The sequence below is a fragment of the Sorex araneus genome, chromosome 6 (assembly GCF_027595985.1).
Source record: "Sorex araneus isolate mSorAra2 chromosome 6, mSorAra2.pri, whole genome shotgun sequence".
NCBI classification, from domain to species: Eukaryota; Metazoa; Chordata; class Mammalia; order Eulipotyphla; family Soricidae; genus Sorex; species Sorex araneus.
The window spans coordinates 72,886,306-72,907,960 of NC_073307.1; the positions used below are offsets into that span (position 1 = coordinate 72,886,306).

General features: G+C 41.2%; 1 protein-coding gene across 1 annotated transcript; it reads right to left on the minus strand.

Moving 5' to 3' along the window:
* Positions 1–1,789: 1,789 nt before the first annotated feature.
* PIRT (phosphoinositide interacting regulator of transient receptor potential channels) lies at positions 1,790–19,680 on the minus strand. The gene is made up of 2 exons (XM_004603985.2): positions 19,575–19,680; positions 1,790–2,578 (listed from the first exon to the last, which is right to left on the minus strand). Exon 2 carries the CDS (start codon positions 2,550–2,552, stop codon positions 2,142–2,144), a length of 411 nt encoding a protein of 136 aa, XP_004604042.1. The 5' UTR covers positions 2,553–2,578; positions 19,575–19,680; the 3' UTR covers positions 1,790–2,141.
* Between the last annotated feature and the right edge of the window lie 1,975 nt (positions 19,681–21,655).

A 21,655-nucleotide genomic window follows, 5' to 3' on the forward strand; every position in this document is an offset into this window, starting at 1 on the left:
TGTAAGAGAACATTAAAGAATGTGGGAGTGATATAATAGAACCAATTATTGGCTGAAAAGGGGGACATGATCTTTCATACCCTGTCATTTGAGGCACTAGAATTGCAATTAATGACAGAGCACTTGCAATACTTCCCCCCAAGATTGTTCCTGACAATCTCTGATAAGGTCAGGTTGCTAGAAAAGGTGAACTCACTCTCCAAATGAGAAACATGCTGAAGCTCAAAGCCATAGACACCCCCAAACTCCAGCTCCTTAGGTGATGAAGCAGGTAGCAGATACCCTAATGTTATAGTTAGCTACTTCCATGTGATTTTTTTATGGTACAGTAGAAACAAGTGTGGTTCTGAGTCTGCACATGAAACTACTGTAAAAGTTATAATAACTGGAAGTCGATTCGAGATAGAAAGATTGCCATGGTGACAGTGGAGGTGGAGTGACTGAGGAGTGAGGGAGTCAGCTCAAGCAATGTAATTAGACTGAGGATGCTCTCTGATACAATTCTGTTCCTGCCTACATCACCCTTGCTAGCTTGTTAGGGATATGCCTCCTGATCTTTCACCTAAGGACCTCTAATTACTACAGGAAGCCCCAGATTTGGGGAGGATTTACCTCACATATGTTGTCTGTGTGGTGGAGCAATAGGAAATGCCTCTGGTCTCTGTCATAGCTCGAGAAGTCCCTTGTTGCACTCCCAGAGCTGTGGCACTAAGGCACTTAGAAGTAGGGCAAGAGATTATATAAAAAGAAACATTTAAAAGGTTAGGGAAGATGCTATGCAATTTCTTAATTTTATTATCCTTGGTCTTCCTTCACACACCAAGCTATAGTACATATGAAAACAAAGCAGGTCCTGCTGTCTGAAATTCTTGTACTTTTTCTTTTCACTTTCCTATTGTAATTTTTATCTTTAGTTTGGATAACACTGCTATCCTCCCAGTCCCCAGTCCCAGAAGTGTCCATGCCCTCTCTCAAATTTGAGTTAGGCGTTTCCTCAGTATTCCCCCACACCACACATTTATGTAATTAAGTACTCAGCACAGTATATTCTAACAGTATATTCTAATCATCTTAATGTTTGACTTAATATTTTGTTTTGGGGCTATGCCTATCCTGCTTTCATTTCAGAGACTTACCCAGAAAAAGACACTAGATACATATTTGTTTGTTTGACAGGCAAGGACAGAGAGGGTAGAATCTGATTTTTAGAAACCTATATGTAACTCAAGAAAACAAATATGATTTTTCTTGAGTTTGATGTTCAATGTACATGAAGAGGAGATTAATCTTACAGACCCTGCAGCTTTCCATCTTCCTGTTTCAGAATAGGTGGTGAAGATGAGGGTAAAGATGGTAAAGAGGAAGTAGAACAGCATCCTTTTGTCCTTGACAAAATTTCAAAAGGAAGACTGGTCCAAAAAAGGAGTTTTAAGGTTGAAGTTGTAGTATTGTAAACACCCCCAGCTCTTCCCACCATCTCTGGTAGCAATACTGATACTTGAGAATTAAATTTCCTTGTCCAGCTGGCTGATTTCTTCAACCAGACTTAGGGAGAATATGCCTAATAGGAAATTATTTTATCAGTCAACACACCACTGTTCAGTCTTTGGAATGTTTGATATGTGTGACTTTCTGGTTTCTTGGACTGCAAGCCCACAAAGATGGATGGATCTAGCAAACTCCATGGGTGAGAATGCATCCTTTCCTCTTCTCTGTAAAGGACTTTATTGGTTAGTCACGAGGAATGCAAATGAGAATTCCAGCTCAGAAAGTCAGATATGTAAACAAGAGGCTCTCTTTGGATCATAGTCCACTACAAAGGACTTCCGAACATGCAGAGTGATGGGCAAAGAGTTAAATGAGTAATGCTTGGATGCGTAAGTAGGAAACAGGCATGGAAGGGGCTGACCATGGCCAAGATGCCAGGGAAACTTTAGCTATAACAGAGTCTGAGCTATATCAGCAATGTGCCCAGTTCCAGGAAGGGTATAGCCCTCAGCTTTTCCACAGGTTGAGATAAATGCTTTAATTGAATCCATTTCTAGGGAAAAGCTTCACGGCCAAGGAGATGGCGATGTTACATGTTGGCCATCAGTTATCTTTCTCCTGGTGCAGGTGGCAGGGTGATGGGAAGGCTGCTATTAGCAATTCAGGAAGGATTTGAGACTCTGAAAGAAACTGGACTTCTGTCTCTGCTTCTGTTTCTTCTTGATGATGGGCACCCAAACCAGCCCACACACCAGCATCATGAGTCCCAGGGACAGGAAGGCAGGACCTATCATCTTAATAATGCTACGACTCTTATCACCTAAATTCAGGGTGTAAGCCAAGAAGGTGATGACCAACCCAAAGAGAAGGATGGTACCGCCAGTGGACATGATGATGATGGGTTTGCGGTAGATTTCCCAATTACTCCTGGGGGTGGTGGTCCAGACTGACTCACTTCTGGAACTGATGCAAAGGGAACTGGCAGTCTGACTGGGAAGCAGGTCTTTGGATTCTGGAAACTTCTCATCAGCCTCCAGGGTCTTAGGGAGAGTCTCCATGGTCATGATTTTTCAGACCAGCCAATAGGTATCTGCAACATTAAAAAGCAAAGGTGAAGCAAAGGATCTCTATCCAAACATTCTTCCTAATTTCTGCACTTGATCGTCAGTCTGGCTCAGTGGAGGGTCATGCAAGGTTTTTGTATTATAGCCATAAGGAAAATTTGTTAAGAGCCATGTAAAAAAGAAAACACTCTAGCAAGAATGATTTTTCCTTGGTGAAATAAATATTGTAACATTCTAACCAATTGTTTTAGAACTTAAAACATGGAAACATTGGTGCCTTTTAAATGAAAAGCAAACAAAAGCAACACTTAATTGAATAGCTTATTTTCAGATTTAGTTCGTTGCTGTGTTACCTAAAGTGAGTTACTTAACCTTACAGGTCCTTTGTATTCATATCTATACAATGGGCACAACAACAGAGTTGTTTCTAAGAGTTTTCTAAAGTGTTAAATGAGTTTAGACATGGAATGCATTAGAACAGTGCAAGTGCCCTATAAATGCTAATATTTTCCATATGTAAATGGTGACTCACTCATCTATAAAAGCAAACAATGTACACATGCATGCATATCTATTATATGTTAGGAATTGCATTATTTTCTTTATCAACCTAAAACTTCACAATGACTCTGAATTAAGCATTAACTTCATTTTATAAATGAGAAAGTCTTAGACAAATAAAAGGACTTATTACAAATGACTGATAAAGGTTTGATTTGAATCCAGTGTGCTCTTGATTTCAAAATCCCATACTATAAATGAAATTAAAGACATTTTTTAGTGCAGTATCTTCTAATGCTTGAGAGTGACATTCTAATATCTTATACTCTGTCATAGTCCTGTTCTCTCATTCTTAGGTAAGCAAGGTGTGGGATCTACTCCAATGGTCTGTTCTGATCTCTCTCCTAGAGCCTGTTTTTATACCTCATGATTACTGGAGCTCTCTCAATCCCTGGTTCTCACATGCAGAGGTTGATGGCCGCCTATTGGAGCAATTTCAGGATTCTTCAGCAGTAACACCTGACATATACTTAAAAATTGCTTTATAACATTTTTGGTTTTCTTGGTTTTGGTACCACACCTGGTGGTGTTTAGGTGGTACACTAGGGACCATAGGTGGTATAGGAGATTTGAACTAGGGTTTACTGTATGCAAGACAAGCATCTTAACCCCTGTACTATTTCTTGAGTCTTGGACAAATACTTCTTGTGAGAAGTGCCAGTTTAAATCTTTTTAAGGTGGAATTAAAAGAGGAATCCTAGTTTACCCTTGTCAGCTGCTATGAGAGTTTGACTTCCTATGAGTTCCTGGGCTTTTTTTCTGATGAACAGGGAGTTGCAATTGTGCAACATAAAATTCTGCCCCAGAGCTTAGGTTCATGTGGGAGGCTGAAAGTGGGATATATCTAAAGCAAATGGCTATACTGGGACCTGTTAGATTCTTGGATCTGTGGTAACATTTGTCAATTAACAAGAAATGCAAAGTGCCCAATTTTCATTTTAAAGGTCTATAGGAAAACGCTTATCATTAACTTCCCTCATTCCCTGTAACACAAAGGACCCAGTTTTCCTTATAAAAACCTCTTGAAAAGAGCCATAGCTAACTCAGTCCTGTGTTAAGTTCCTCCACAAGTGGGGAGTTCCTTTTCCTTTCTCTTCTACTTTCAATAAACTTTTCTACTTTACACTGAGACTGGGCATTTTTCTTACTAAATATTTTCATTGTTGAAAATATTAAAGAACCTGGGAATTGTGGATGAACAGAGACCTGTCACCACCTGCATCAGGATTAAACGTTTTCATTCCATTAGAAATGTGGGTAGTGCAGAAAGACACAAATGTTCAGTACTTTCCCATTAATAATAATATTTTTTCCTTGTTAGGAACAAAGGGGGACTGATATAGCTAAAATAAGCTACCCTGGAGGTTTACACAAGTCAACCTGATTCATCTTGCAGTTTTCTCCCAAGTAACAGTGCTTTAGACCCCAGGGATTCCGTGTACCTCTCACTGAAGGAATAAGCCAACAGTTTTCTTCCTTCCATCCTTTTCTCCACCCTCCCTCTTCCCTTTCACTAGATTCTAATATCACGAATCACAAATCACGAAATCCCGTTAATCACTGATTTTTCGGGCGGGCTCAGTAACATTCATTTTGTCCTTTCCCTGAGAGCTTAGAAGTTCCATCTGGGCCCTCCTAATGATGCACTGGGGGCTCTTCAGGGTCAGGAGAATGAGATCCAGCTTGTTACTGGATTTTGCATATGAATACACCATGGGAAGCTTGCAAGGCTGTCCCATGTGGGCAGGAAACTCTCAGATGATTGCCAGTTTCTCCCAGAGGGAGAAGAAGGCTAAAGATATCTGCTTCTGGGAGCTTGCTTTTAAGATTCTAATATATCTTTCTTTATATCACCAGTTATACAACTTATACAAACTTGGTTTTCTAGTGGGAGCCTTGTGCCCCATTGTGCTAAACTCAGGTGATTGCTTTTATTTTGGACTATGTTGGTCACACTCCTGTATCCTGAATCTATAGACTTTGCATTGTAGTGCTCCACCTGCTTGGGATACTTCTCTCTCAAGCACCACTCTGTCTCTGTCTCTCTGCATCTCTGTCTCTGTCTCCTTTCTCTCTCTCTCTCTCTCTCTCTCTCTCTCTCTCTCTCTCTCTCTCTCTTCTCTCTCTCTCTCTCTTCTCTCTCTCTCTCTCTCTCTCTCTCCTTAAAATAACTGCCTCTTGTTCTTGGTTTTTACTTCCTTTCCTCCCCCAAGAATCTCAGGGTTCTTCCTCTCTGGCTTCTCTTTTTAAATTTTCTTGTCTATTTCCCTTTAGGTCAGGGGAAGGCAGGCAGCCGAGAAAGGGCCCCTCTGGCAATGGATTCTTGGGAAGCTATTATAATAAAACCAATAGTAGTGAGGTTGCAATAAGCTCACCTTCTGAGCACAGGAACTAAGGTCAGATGAGACCTTAGGAGGAGGCTGAGGAGGCTGGACCCCCTACAGAGATGACAAACTTCAGCAGAGACAGAGACTGCCTGCAAAAAAGGACTTAAAGGAGATTCACTGAAAACTCCAAAGAGATTCCATTGTGACAATACCTGATTCATTGTCACCCTCAAGCAGATGAACTTCCAGTTCCCAGGAAACTGGAAAAATATCCTTATAACAGCCAGTCTTAAAGGCCACTTAAGGCTCCCTTTGGAAAAGCCCTGTTCTCTCTTGAACATGTGACTCTCTCTTTCTCTCCCTCCCTCCCCTTCCTCAAAACTCAAAATAAAATCTGTTTTTATGTCAACTTCTTGTCTACTCCCTAAATTCTTTTCTGTGATAAGGCTAGAACCCGGAAGGCCTGTATAAGACTTAGGACTGGTTTTCCTTCTGTGAAAAAAAGAGTTTCTCGCTCCAACCTGAGTTCGTGGCTCCCCGAGAAATCAGTAGTGGGGGTTAACCCCAGTGTCAAGAAGGTCGAGTGGACATCAGTCAAATGTGGTGAGACTTGTGGTTTGTGCCAAGAAGGGGCTCATCGAAGACCTGATCAGTCCTGGTCTGCACAGCTGGTCCCGAGGAGACAGAGGCAGGTGGGAGGAAGTGGCTGGCTCTCTCTCTGCCTACATAAACCATGCAAGTGCGAGTGAGAGAGGAGGCTCCTTACCCCTGCCAGCTGCTGTGAAAAGTTCCACTTTGGGCTGGCCCAGCCTACATTTTTGACTCCCTGCAAATTCCTGGGCATTTGTGACATATAGGGAGTTTAACAATTGTCCATAAAATTCTGCCTAGGCTCATGGGGAGATTAAGATGATTGACAATACCTGAGGCAGACGGCCAGAGAGACAACTGAGCCCGACCACCCTGTAGATTCCCTGCATTCTCTGGAATGCAAAGACCTGGTTTTCCCATAAATATTCCACGAAAAGAGCCAGAGTTAACTTAGTCCTAATCTAAGTCTCTCCCCACTTAAGGAGCTCCTTTCTTCTCTCTACTGCATGCCAATAAACTTTACTACTTTCTAACTTGGAGTCTGAGCATCTTTATTATTCAACATTTTCATTCTGGAAGATATTGAAGAACCTGGGAATCCTGAATAAACAGAGACCCACCACCACTGCTTCTGCAGCACCTGTGTCAGGGGCCCACCAACTTCAAGCATGTCTTGACACTTCCCTTCTTAAGAGGAAGAAAAAGGTTGATTTCCACACCAAAACTTTTAGTGGGAAGGTGGGATGCTCATCTCAGTAACAGCCAGTCTTTCTCCCTACCTCAAATGCAGAGACAGAGCCCAATGTGGAGGGCTAGTTTTGGGGAACGTTCTTACTAGCTAATGGGTAAAATGACAGCTTAAAATAAGGTAGATAATTTCTGGAAGGTGATTTCTAAGTTCCAATATTCTGTAAACTTCTACACAACACATTAAAGGGTACTTTAGCATATGCTTTATTGTTCAGTACTATAACTGTATCACTGTCATCCCGTTGCTCATAGATTTGCTCTAGTGGGCACCAGTAATGTCTCCATTGTGAGATTTGTTGTTACTGCTTTTGGCATATCGAATATGCCAAGGGTAACTTGGTTTTCCCAAGGCTCTGCCATGTGGGCAAGATACTCTCGGTAGCTTGCCGGGCTCTCCAAGAGGGATGGATGAATCAAACCCGGGTCAGCCACGTGAAAGGCAAAAGCCCTACCCACTGTGCTATTGCTCCAGTCCTCTGTCCAATACTATAAATGATGTTTGTTTCAGAGTCTCCTGTATCCCCACCAACTTTTACTCCTTGCAAAAGCCTAAGCCTGAACCACTCTCCAAATCTTCTCCAATGCGTAAGGCTCCCAATTTCTAGCACAAGCAGTTACAGATTCCTTTTCCATAGGGATTCCATAGGGAGGAAATAGCAACCATAAAACTAGACTTCAGAATGCAGATATTTCATATTTATATCTACTTTTTATTTTTATTTTTATTTTTTGCTTTTTGGGTCACACCCGGCGATGCACAGGGGTTACTCCTGGTTCTACACTCAGGAATCACCCCTGGAGGTGCTCAGGGGACCATATGGGATGCTGGGATTCGAACCTGGGTCGGCCGCGTGCAAGGCAAACGCCCTACCCGCTGTGCTATCGCTCCAGCCCCATATCTACTTTTTAAAAGAAAAGATATTATGTCCCAAAACTTTGAAAAATATTGAAGTAGGAAGGTAGAATAACTGCCTGCCTACATCAATATGCTGTATGTGCTTTTGTAAGCATGGGAATTACTTTATTTTTGATCTGTGGTTAATCTTCATAAGCTTACCTATTCTTTAAAAGGGATTTTAAAAGACTAGAAGTGGGAGAGGGATCACAAACTATGTTATAAAACTCTAGCCTGGAAATGTTATTGATTATTGTTAGTAGTATTTTCTCTTTGAACAACCATTGCCATTCCTGTGTAGCAGAAATGCCTGTGCTGAGGGCGCATCAGTGAAGGATGAGGAGGAATACGGTATTTCTCAGTTTTGCCGGAAAAGAGCTGGGCAGGATGGGAAGAACTTCCTTCCATTTGGGAGATTTTATCTGGCTATGAGATGACTACCACAAAATAAATAGGAGGAGCAAAGTAGAAGAGGGGTCAGTACAAGAAAAGATAGGTTCCAAGAAATTGAGAGAGGAAGGTGTAGCCAATGGACCCGTTTGGAAGCAAGAAACTCTTTGGCTCTGTGAAGTTGTCCTTCACTTTTCCCCATTTTATAAAGCTACATCTTGAGGCACAGGGAGGTCTATGAGTATGGCTAAAGCACCAACCTCGCATATACCCCTCCACTTCATGTATGGTTGTATCAGGACTCGGGAAAAGTCTTGAGACTGGAAGTTCCACGTGTATTATGTTGACCAAGAGCCCGCAAGTATAAATAGCTAAATTTTTCACTCTGGAACATTATCTTATAAAACTTTATCCTACAAAAAGCCCTATTACTGAATATGGAATGACATTGGTATACTGTCATTGAACTGAACAATCCACTATACAATAGAAGAAAAAGATAGTGTATAATTGTAGAGTGATCCAATATTCAATAGGAAAAAAAGCATATAGATTTAAGCCTTCATATTTATTCAATGTAAAGGACTATTTTTATTCTGGGATGATGTCCTTGTTTTGGGGACACCTTTAATATTTTATTTTCATGAACTGTCAATGATTAAATATTATCAGTGTTGTTTGTTTTTGAGCCACACTTAGAGTACTTAGGGATTACTACTTGTTCTGTGTTCAGGGATCACTCCTGGCAGTGCTCAGGGGACTATATTTGGTGCCAGGGTTGACTACATGCAATAAAAGCACCTTATTTCCTGTACTATCTCACCAGCATCTGATCAGTGAATTTATTAGTTTTTTTTGTTAGTATAGTTTGCCTGCCAAGATAAAAATTGCCATCATATGTAGATGTCTATCTATTGTCTGTCAATCATAATACCCCATGAAGTTCTAAAGAATAGAATTAATTATTTAAGTGACTTGTGGGAGAGGTGGGTCCTTATGAGAGCTGATAAGCAAGTAGGGCTTTATTTCTAGGAAAAGAATTAAATGAGAAGCAGTTTTCTTTTGAGCAAGGCTAAACACTGCATCTCCCTGACACCCTACTTAGTTTGCTTCTTTCCTCTCTTTTCTTTCCTCTCCTCCCTCCACACTTCTCTGGCTCTTATCCCCTCCTTTTCCCCCTCCTGCAGAAGTTTGGAACATTTATAAATTGAAGGGACCAAGCAGGCCAAGTCACAAAATGAGCACTATTCTTGGAGTTACCACTCCACATTTATAGAAATTCACTAAAATTACTTATGGTCTGGAATGATAGCATAGCGGGTAGGGCGTTTGCCTTGCATATGATTGACATGGGTTTGATTCCTCTGTTCCTCTCAGAGATCCTGGCAAGCTACCGAGAGTATCCCACCCACATGGCAGAGCCTGGCAAGCTACCCATGGCGTATTCAATATGCCAAAAACAGTAACAACAAGTCTCACAATGGAAACATTACTTGTGCCCGCAAACCAATGAACAACAGGACGAAGGTGCGACACTGCTACAGTGCTATTTATAGTCTATGGATGCAATTGAAAGATCCATGTCTTTGACACCAGAGAGATTGTTGCTTGAAAACAGTTTAACATATTTAAGAGCAGAATATTTAACCCTCTTAGTCTAGTCCCAAATATAAAGAAATAATAATAATAAAATATCTCATATATCTCATAGAGATGTAACTACGTTATGTGACACATTACAGGTGTTTAAGAAATAACTTTGACTTTAACTACAATTATTTTATTTCTATAAAAAAGTTATATTTCACAATATGAAGTTGGGATCGTTATTTCTAAAGTTATTCTAGCTATTGTTTAAGTGGTGACTCAAACTTAAATTTTGAGAATTTAAGGTTCCTGAAAATTAACAGCACAGTAATAGTTTGAATTTTATAAAACTTAATAAAGTTATGAAAGATTTCCCCACCAGAAATTGAAACCAGAGTTTCTTAACAGTTGCACTACTGACATGTATAACCTAATCATTCTTGAATATGAAGGTTGACCTGTACATTTTAGAATATCTAATCGTATCTCAGTCCCTGCCCACTAGTACCAAGTACACATCCTCCCAGTGCCCTAGTCGTGATAATAAAAAAATGTTTACACAGATTGCCAAATGTCCCCTGGAGAGAAAAATCAGTCTGGTGCAGAACCACTGTCCAGCCTGGCTTTTCCTTTCCTCTTATGCTGCTACCTGCCTCAGGACTGAGACTCAGCATCTACCCAAGCACCTGGTTCTCCCACCTGGTATTTCACAGGTGCTCCAATTGCTCAAAGGCCTTGGTCCTGTGATGCAGCTCTATAAGGGACCAGATAACTTTGAGTTAGTGTTATAGTAAGAATCACAAATCACATTTCGGGGCTGGATTAAATTCCTGGGATTTTTAAATTCCTTTCTATATATTACAGAAAGTCTCCTATTTTCTCCAATGGTTGAATAATATCAGTATGTGATTCATTTTGGAATAAAGAAGTTAACAGATATAATTAGGTTAGGATGTCTAGCTAAGGATAACTAGCTGGGCCCTGCACCCAGACACCAATCCTAAGAGAAAGAAAATCTTTCCACTCACATAGGTGGAAACCATGTGAAGGCAGATTCAGACTGAAACAGTGCCTTCAGCAGCCACCGGAAACTAGTAGGGAGGCAAGAAATGGGTTCTCAGAAACTCCAGAAATTGCAACACCCTTCTTTTAGATACATAACTTCCCAAACTGCAAGAAAACAAATTTCTGTTGAACTAAGTAACTTAGTTTGTGGTAATTTCTTTATTATTGTTATTTGGACCACACCCAGCAATATCAAGGATTACTCCTGGCTCTACATTCAGGGATCACTTCTGGCAGGGCTGGGGATCATATGTGATGCCAGGAAGCAAACGTGGTGTGGCCATATGCAAGGCAAACCCCCTACTCCCTAAATATCCCTCTGGTCCTGTGGTCATTTCTTAGTGCAAGCTAAAAAACTAATACATTTACTCTGCTTAAGCCTCCTGATACAAGAAGTGGACAAGGAGGGGCTGGAGCAATAGCACAGCGGGTAGGGCGTTTGCCTTGCACGCGGCCAACCTGAGTTCGATTCTTAGCATCCCATATGGTCCCCTAGCACGGCCAGGAGTAATTCCTGAGTGCAGAGCCAGGAGTAACCCCTGTGCGTCGCCAGGTGTGACGCCCCCCCAAAAGAAAAGAAGTGGACAAGGATAAAGCCCAGAGGGACTGGGCCGATGAAAGAGGAAGATTGAGTCACAGGGTTTTTTAAATGACAGATATGAATATGAGCTCATCCCTCAGGGTGGCCATTCTACACAAGACAAAGAGTCCTTATGCCCTGGAGGCCCCTTACAGGGTGTTCAGAAGCAGATTAAGTAGGTAAGGAAGACAATTTACTGACATATCAAGGAGGGAGATGCAGGTTGGGCCCACATTGGAGTATTGCTCTGGGACCCAATGAGAAGGAAAAGATGATGATGTATGTGCATACACAAATTGGGTGCTGACCAAAGAAGTCATATACATGTCAATAGCTTTCTATAAAATTTCATTTACATAAAATTAATTTACATAAAATTCAAAACCCTGTGAAATAATTACTTTTATCAGAGTTTTAAGACACCTATTATTTTGGTGGATACACTTACTGAAAGAGGACATCATAAAGACTTTGGGGGGGTTGGGGATGTTCTGATTCTTTATGTAGCTATATCTGGCTACATTGTTGTGTATGATTCTAATTGATTACTTAAGATGTGACTAGTATTGTGTGTTTATTAAATAGCAGTAAGTATTTTAATAAAAAATATTGATTATACAAATAAATACATCATGGCTTTTTCTCTGCATTCTCACTATAACAAAACATGTACATAAAACGTTTTGGGATAATTTTAGAGACATTTGAATACAAACTGTATGTTATAAATTAGGATACAATATTTGTGTTCTGCATTATATTGAACTGTAGTCACATCCTTACAGAAGTTGAATTGCATTGTTAAATAACACGCAGACATGAGATGTGATGTCATGATTCAGGTGAAATGTCAAACACTAAATCAAACATGACAAAATGACAATATTACTTTAAATTTAGGTGACTGGTATTACTGTATCACTGTATCACTGTCATACCATTGTTCATTGAAAGTGGGAGCCAGTAACGTCTCCATCCATCCCAGCCCTGATATTTTAGCAGCCTCTCCTCACTCTTCTTTCCTAAGCTGCTATATTAGAGGCTCTTCCAGGGTCAGGGGAATGAGGCCTATTATTGTTACTGTTTTTGGCATATCAAATACACCATGGGTAACTTGCCAGGCTCTGCTGTGCTAGCAAATAATATTAAGTTATATATATTTTTGGATCTGTGAACTCCAGTGGGGGTTGATTTTGTCAGTGAGGGCAGAGGACCTGGTTCTCTGACCATACTCACTTTTGTCTATTCCTTTGAAGTTAGACATGAGAAAGTGCCACCAGCACCAAGAGAACTGTTTCTCACTGCCTGTTTCCTCCCACCAGATTGTCTATGTGAGCTAGCTAAAAACAAGGACTTTTCCTTGTTTTTAGGATCTCCTATCCCAGTTCAAAGACATATCCTTCCGAGAATGTAGGTTGCAGTCACAAGTTATGATGTTATATTTGCTGTAATGCTTTGTTGTAGCCACTGAAATATTCACATGGTGGCTGGTATATGAAAGTTTATTTCATTATTCCTTTTTATTTGTTTGCAAATTTTTATACTAAGAGAAAGGCAAATATACAGTTACCCAATAACCAGCCATATATACACATAGAACTTTGACCTGCAACTTGCAGCAGCCTGCCCGGAGACCAGGCCTTATTTACAGATACTGAACAGGAAGCAAGCTTGGAATCTGTAAGTCATATTTTCATAAAGTCTGAAGTCTGTGTGAAATAAAATTCACAAAATGGGACACAAAGTAGATGAATCTGAAGAAACTTTAAGTCCACCATGAATGTAACAGAAATACAGCTGTCTCTTTGGGCTGTTAAGGGTTCTGCAAGCTTCCATTTTCTGTTGTGCCATGAAGAGACCAGAGACTGACCAAAACAGCTATAAAGAGCAGTCAAAAGTCTGTTCAAATTTTAAAAAATGTATGCTCTTAATTTGCATCTTTTCACATCTAAAATCTGTCTCAGAAATATTCTGCTTCAGAATAAAAAAATATGCATTTCTTGTTCAGCCAGGTTATTAGGGATTACTATATGCCCATCACAGACAGTGTGTTACTTTATATGATTATTTTAAAGTAAAATTGTCATCCGTTGAGAATAGTAAGCCTTCCTGCACAATGGTAAATGAATTAGAACTTATATCTCAGACATAGGGAAAGTAGGTAACTGAAACTCTCTGGATTGATTTGCCTTTTCCTCAGTGTTAACTCTCATGCTGGCATAATATTTTATTTTTTGGTAATAATTATATCTAACAAGTATCCCAGCAAGTCAAGCAATAACCAAGGACAAATGAATTTTTCATAAATGCAGCAAATCATTCAATATGAAGGGAAAGTTATGCAATAAATGATGTGGGAACAGCCAACTATTCAAATTGGACCAAACAAAATGTGACATCAACATAAATTAATTGTAGATGGATAATAGATATAACCTGAATGTGAAATCTAAATCTATAAAACTAATGGAAAAATGTAGCAGAATATCTACGTGAATTGTAGGCAGGCATAATTTCCTGGGACAGAGAAGGCTATATTCAATAATAGAAAGAAGAAATCAGTAAATTATATTTTGCTACATATTAAAGCTCTATCTTGTTAAAAAATTACTGATAAAGATAGGCAGATTAGGACTGGAAAGAAACATTTGCAAATATATGTTTATTAGAATTTTTGTATTGAGAATATAAAGAGGACTACTATATTTAAATAAAAATACAAGTGAGGGGCTGGAGCAATAGCACAGTGGGTAGTGCGTTTACCTGGCACGCAGCCAACCCGGGTTCGATTCCCAGCATCCCATATGGTCCCCCGAGCACCGCCAGGAGTAATTCCTGAGTGCAGAGCCAGGAGTAACCCCTGTGCATCAACGGGTGTGACCAAAAAGCAAAACAAAATAAAAAATACAAGTGAGATAAATTTTAAAATAGGCAATTGATTTGGACAAATCCATTACAAAGAATGATTTACAGGTAACAAGAAACTCATCAAAAATTCCCATATTAAAAAAGAAAATAAAAATTAAAGCCACAAGAGAATTATCCACAGCTTAACACTAGAAAGTATTAACATTTTTAAATTCCAGGCTGAAACTATAGTAAGGCTGCATGATGCTTGCCTTGAGTGAGGCCAACCTGGGTTCAGTCACAGCATCACATTTGGTCACTGGAGCTCCACTAGGAGTGATCTCTGAGCTCAGAGCCCAAGGTAAACCCTGGGCACTAATGACTGTGACCCTCCCCCCAAAATTAAGCAAAAGAAATATTTGAAAATTCATGATCTCAAATGTTGAGGGAAATGTGAAATAACCAGAGCTCTACAATATAAAGTGGATGGTTTGGCAAAGGGTTGATACTTCTTAAAATGTTGAACATATGCTTACTTCTTGAACCAAAATACTGCTCTCACTTACAGTCATAAGTTGCTTAACAAAGTTTAGGTGAAAAAACAAACACGTATATGACAGGGTTTTAGTAGTCTATACTGTTGATTTTCAGCATGTTTACACTGTGAACTAATACCAGTGCTGGACTTGTTGAAACCATTTTACTTGTCATAAAATGTGAATGTATAGTAGATTATACTCTCTAGTATAGTCTACTATAACTATATGATATTGTGTAGCTATATTCTGACATTTCCAAATGATTACCTAATACCTAACAGTGTATTTCTCAAATTTAGCAATGCATATACATGTGTAGACTTATTTGTCCAGAAAAAAACAAAACTAGGGGACTGGAGCAATAGCACAGCAGCCGACTCGGGTTCTATTCCCAGCATCCCAAATGGTCCCCTAAGCACCGCCAGGGGTAATTCCTGAGTGCAGAGCCAGTAGTGATCCCTGTGCATTGCTGGGTGTGACCCAAAAAGCAAAAAACAAACAAACAAAAAACCGATTCTACTCCTAGATATTTATTAGACTAAGAGAAAATAAAACATATTAAAAAAACCCGGAGGTGTATTTATGGCAGCATTATTCAGAGTAGTCTAAACCAGAAAACAATCCATATGTCCATGAACAGAAGAAACTATAAACACATTAGACATACAAATTACTACCAAGCAACAAACAAACCTTAACTTCTAATATACATACCACATATATCAACCTCAGACAAAGTGAGTGGAAAAAGTCATCTATATACATACACATGAATTAGTACACATATTGTATGTTTCCATTTACTCTAGGATGGTATAAATTTTTTCATTTGGGTTTTGGGTCAAACCCAGCTTACCTCTGGACCTATGCTCAGGAAGTGCTACTGGTGGCGCTTGGGGTACCATATGCAGTTCCGGAAATCAAACATGGATTTACTACACTTAAGGCAAGCTCCTTATCCACTGTGCTATCTCTATAGCTCCTACTCTAGGATATTTAAAAACCCAATATACAGTGTAAAGACTCAAAACAGCAGTTGAAAGTGTAAGAAAAAAAATAAATGGAAATTATCCGAGGTGGATTAAATATCTTGCATATAGTATTATGGTGGTAAAGTGGATGGCTCATTTTTTTAATATGGTACACGAAGATTAGTGCATTTCTAATGTTATAAATTACATCTTTCAATACTCAACAGTCTTTGAGTGGTCAGAGTGAAGTGTGGATGAAGTGTAGCTAAACCAAGAAATGGCAGCATATGATGAGAGATGGAATCCAAGCAGGGTAGTAATGTGGGCAGGGAATCTATTACTCTGAAATCAGGAAAAAGTGCTTCTTGGAAAGTTGGGATCTGGAGACAGTATACTGAGACGAAAGAGTGAAAGAATTCCTCTGGAAAGCTACCATTCCATCTAGGAAAACAGGCTTTTTAGGAGTTTGGACCTAAGACACGGCAAAGGCTTATGGAGGAGCCCATACAATTGTCTCTTAATCTTAAAACAGATCAATTTACCTACTTGGTAATTGTTCATTTTGAACACCCTGTTTGCCCATTTTTTTAAAAAAATATTTGGCTGTGGGCCTTGCATTTCTCAGACTGTTAAACAATGCTCACCATAACCATTGCAACAGATGCTTTTTCAGCTCTATCAGCAAGTTCTCTGACAGATACAGTTACAGACGCGACCTAGGATTCCTTTCTGCAGAAGCTCTTGATGTGTCTGACATGCATGTACCACTTAATAGGACCAAGGATTGAAAGTGAAATCAGTGAATTATTGCTGTGGACGAGACAAGCTGTCTTTTCAGTACTAGAACTGCTTCATTCTCTTGTGGAGGGAATGAGGTTACAACACCCACCGCTTTGGAAATTCAATAAATAAGGCAGAGCTAGAATAAGAGAAGCAAGAGAAGGTGCCCTCTGTTGTTTGCAAAGCAGAGTTTACTCTGCAGATTTGCTTGTCAGTTTCCTGTGTGGCTCTTGCACTGGAATATCAAGTTACCGTTCCTGTTCCTACCACCCAGCTGTCAGCAACACTATCTGGTCAGATCTTAGAACAAGGTTGGGGAGATGTGAGTAGTTAAGGAAGGTGCATTGGGATCAGCTGTCCTCGGCAAGTTACTAAAGCTCCTTGCCACTAATAAACAAACTCACCTTGTCAATACTGATCTTTCTTCTGGATAATGTTCCTAAAGTCCCCAAATTACCCTGTGCTGCTTATCCAAATTAGAAGCCGCAAATAGTCTGCTTTTAAAGGGCCATTATTTGGGACCAGAGCAATAGCACAGTGGGTGGGGCGTTTGCCTTGCACGCATCCGACCTGGGTTTGGATCCCTGGCATCTCATATGGTCCGCAGAGCACCGCCGGGAGTAATTCCTGAGTGCAGATCTAGGAGTAACCCCTGAGCATCGCCAGGTGTGACCCAAAAAGCAAAAAAAAATAAATAAATAAGAAGACCATTATTTTTCTTTCAATAACAATGGCTGTCATTTCTCATGCTTTTATTATGTTCTGGGAACTATTTTGAGGGACATTATTTGCATCACCTCATCAGGTCAAACACGTCTCTGGCGGATTCAATCATCAGCCTATTTTCAGAAAGAGAAAAATTGAAGCTCAGAGATGTTAAGTGATTTTTCACCTACTCAGCAGGTGAACAGCAAGCCAGGATTAGGAGGGTTCTAGAGCCTACCCTCAGAGCTGTGTTCAATCCTATCTTGTCTTATTGCTGTGTTTCTAAGGGTGGAAACATGGATCAATCACGACGGGGCAGGTCTGCTGAGGGTAAGGAGTAGCCCGCAGTCTGGGATCTGAGGGGAACCTTGCATCTTGCTGTCTGGCTCTTTCGATTATGCCCATGCTGTTTGGGAGTGTGGCCTGCATTGCCGATGACAGCAACCGAGGGTGAAGTCTAGATGCTGTATGTGCAGGACAGAAGCAGATGCATGAAGGGAGTAGCGAGGGACCCTGAACTGGAGGCAGCAAAAGAGCAAGAGCCTATGTCAAAGTAAAGACACCATTGCCGTAATCTGAATGTAGCACAGAACACCTGGTACATGCCACTATCTTCACAAAGAGCATCTCTTCACCCACACAACTCTCGGAGCTCAGGGCTGTCACTATAGTCCATATTTTACAGGTGTGGAGATAGGCCCAGTTACCAGCCTTTGGTATGCTGCAACATGCCTTCTTAAGAGTGGGTTTTTCTCTCTTCACCTCTTCTTTTCTATATTTTCCTCTTATCCCTACTACTCTTATCCCTACCACTCTGATCCCTGAATATCTGTACCTCCACATTCACCAAATGTAGTACAACACAGTCAACATTAATAAGCTATAAGATTCAGGCCATAAAATGACTATATAGTTATATTTGAGTTTTAAATAAACAAAGGCCTTTTGGGAAAAGCAATTCTCCAAATATCATTAGACACCTAAAATGACATAGAAGACAAAAAATAAACCCACAATTTTTTTATTTGTTGTTTGTCAGAATTTTTAATTAACTGGCATCTTTATATCTGGCAACCCTGATATTACGAGGCTCCTCTGTTCGGATCTGGATTTATCTTCCCCTCCCCGGCGTCTCTTTTTAGATAGGAACTATTCTGGGAATTGCAAGGGCTCAAATCAGAAAGAGAAAGAGGAAGAGAGGGACAGAGGTGGAGGGAGGAGGAGAGAGAGAGAGACCGAGAGAGAGAGAGACAGACACAGAGACACAGAGACAGAGAGACAGAGAGAGACAGAGAGCATGTAACCTCCTCACAGTGGCACTCTGGCAGACTAGGTCCTGCTGTGGGAGTAAAGGGAAGTTAGGCTGTATCACACAGTGACAGAAATAATATGACATTATTCCTGAGAAAGAACAAAGCATAAAATTGCTTTTGAAATCCCTGAAAATTATAGGGGTTTGCTCTTTCATCACTGGAGTCCTACCAACACCTCACTCCACTCTCGGAGCTATTAGTCACTGCCCCCTCATTCAGTTGGCGATGGCTGTTCCTCTGATAAGGTGAGTGAGACCCAACGTCTGAGCTGATAAGGTAGAGACCAGATTGCTTTTGACATCACAGGACCGGCCACCCATCAATCATCTGCTCACAGCACTTCTAGGAAGGGAAGTTCCTCAAAGGTCACGCTGAACCCAGGGAGAGACAGTCAGCCTCTTATTTTATTTTATTAGCAGATGCCCCAGTCAATGCCCTGCCTAATACCAAGATCAAAAATTAGCTCAGCAGGCTCTGCCTGAACGTGTGGTCCCTGTTGTATGCAGCTACCTTTTGCCCCTGCTTTTATGCGCTTTCACTGGTTCCTCTCCCAGAGCTTCCCCAGCCAGCAAACTGTGCCTCGTTTTCCTAGCTCCTGTCTAGGTGCCTGCTGCCCCAGGCATGCAGGCAGGGCTTGTCAGGATGCGTTCTGATAAGGAAGCTGGGCAGCAGTTTGGTCTGAGGTGTTGCCGTGCAGTCTGGGATCTGAACACAACATGACATTTTCTGTCTGTTTTTTCTTTTTTTTTTTCTTCTGCCTCTAACCCAGTTTGCAAGTGTGGTCCCCGCCCAGGCGTCTCCCACAGTATCAGCTGAGGATGAATTTTAGGTGCTTTGCATGGAGGGTGTATGTGGGTGTGTGACGGAGTAGCTCCCATTTGTTCCTGATTCCACTCCCTGCTACAATGATATTGGAAAGTTTCGTCCAAATCTTTCGGGAAGTGACTGTTTATTCGCAACCTCCCAGAGCATAGCTCTCTGCCTCTTTTGCCCATCCATCAGGTTTGCCTTCCAACTCTGGTTCCAAGACTCAACTCAGTACACTAAAGTAAAGGGAAAGCCAGCTCATTTCTCCAGGAAAATGGAAAGATGGGAAGAGGGGTTGATCCCTCTTTACTTACAGTCTTTGTGTCCTGGGAGAGGATGGGGGAGAACCACACACAGGTCACACAGGGCGGAAGCCAGCAATGAGTTTCTGCTCAAGTTCTTCATGCCAGTCAGAAAGAGCCTCTCTGACCCCATCCAGGAGTCAGTGTGCAGTGACTCCCAGCCACTGAGCAGGCTCCAGCAGGGATGAGCTCACCAGGATATGGGCTAATGGGTTAACCCTTAGCAGTCTGCTGGCAAGGGGAAGCATAATGTGCCTTTGTATTAGCTCCGCTCAGCCATATTAGATGCATCTTGTGAAAAATTAATGAAGCCTTGCTACAGTCTGTCTTCAAAGATATAATTTTTTTCTGGAAACATACATTAGCTTAATGCCTGGATGCTTTTCCTGAGATTAAGAAACCAGGAGACATGGAATTTGTGGTGAAGGTGGAGGAGGAAGATTGCTCAGAGGCTGTGCTGTGTGTGAGGTCTGGGGGTCCTACTTGTCTGGGTGTTGGGAAGATCACCTGTAGATTTATTTAACACCCTCAGTTCCAAGACGACAGTGGTCTCTCTGAGGGCATCCCAATCCTACGGGAAGGTTCACTACTGGGCAACATGTTAGGAATCTACAGCAAAATATAACGGAAGCACCTTGGCCCACCTCAGGCTCTGACACCCCAAAGCAGCATGTTGACTTTCCTGCCTTCATCCTTTCCGCCTTTGATATCTGCTATGACAATGACAGAAGAGAATGATACAAGATTGCCCTGGAGATGGGGTGGAGTAGGGGAGGCTTTTGCATGATTCATGATTATCAATTGTGCTTAGACTGGGTGAGGTGTTAGGTTGCCAGTTCTCAAAATGCTGAGGAGTACCTAGGCACCAAAGGGGTAAAATGCCTGAGATTCTGAGTATTAACTGTCCCTCTCCTTCTCCTTACTGAGTTGAGAATTCAAAAATACTTTGCTTCCTTCTCAGGGGGAATAAGGTATAAGGTCCTTACCGCTCTGACAGGATATCGGGGACCTTCTCTGGGGCCTAATGGAAAGATCTTCCAAAAACGATCCAAGAAAGTTGGAGTAATATTGTTCGTCTTCACTTCCGTAGGAGAAACGGAGCATTTCCAGACTGGACAGGCTCTGAGGATACCGATATGTTGGGAAGAGAAGCAGAGCTGAGCATTTTACTGCCCCTAGCTGTCCCCTGGGCTCAGGCTAATTGGTGCTTCCTCTCCCTCTTCTGGAAAAGCTGAGCCTTCCTGCTGGAGTCACAGAGAACAGGCAGCTGGGAGGCTTCGGGATAGGCTGGCCTGCTGTGCTCTGAGTTTGTTCCCAAATCAGTTTGTTAAAGCAAATGTCGGGGCTTCTAAGGAATACTGAGATAAATCACTTTGCAATGCAAATAACAATTTTGTTTTCTCAGTTCAAACCTTTGTGCCTTCCCTTACGCTGCTCTGCAGCATCTGGCAGTATGATCTAAACCAAATGCGTAATACTTTCTTCACGTCAGGCACCAATCATATATTTTATTTGTGTAATACGGCCTTTTTTTTCCCCCTGACACAACCCTATGAACTCCTCCACCTCCTCCTCCTCCTCTTCCTCCTTCTGCTGCTGCCTGTATCTAAACCAGAGCCTCGTCATGCAAGGCAAGTACTCTGTAGCTGAGCTCCAGCCCAGTCACTGTCTTAATTTCTTTTTTGTTTATTTGATTTGGGGGCCACATCTGGTGGTGGTCAGGGCTTACTCCTGGATCTGCACTTAGGCATAACTCCTGGCAGCGCTTGGGGGACCATATGGGATGAGGGTCATTGACCCAGTGTGAGTACACAGGGTAGATAGCACGGTGGGTAGTGCCCTACCCACCGTGCTATCTCTCCAGCCCTGCATTTTTTTCTTTTTAATTTAATTTTATTTTTGTAAAGTTGTTCACAGTAATTCATTACATTTAATATTCAGACACCAATTCTACTACCATTGCACCTTCCCACCACCATATTTCATATGTTTCCACCCCAAATCCCAAACCATGCCCCCCAAGACAGAACTGAAACAATTAATTTTGTATTACTTGTTATGAAAAATCTGCTAAAACTGGTCCAATAAAGTTT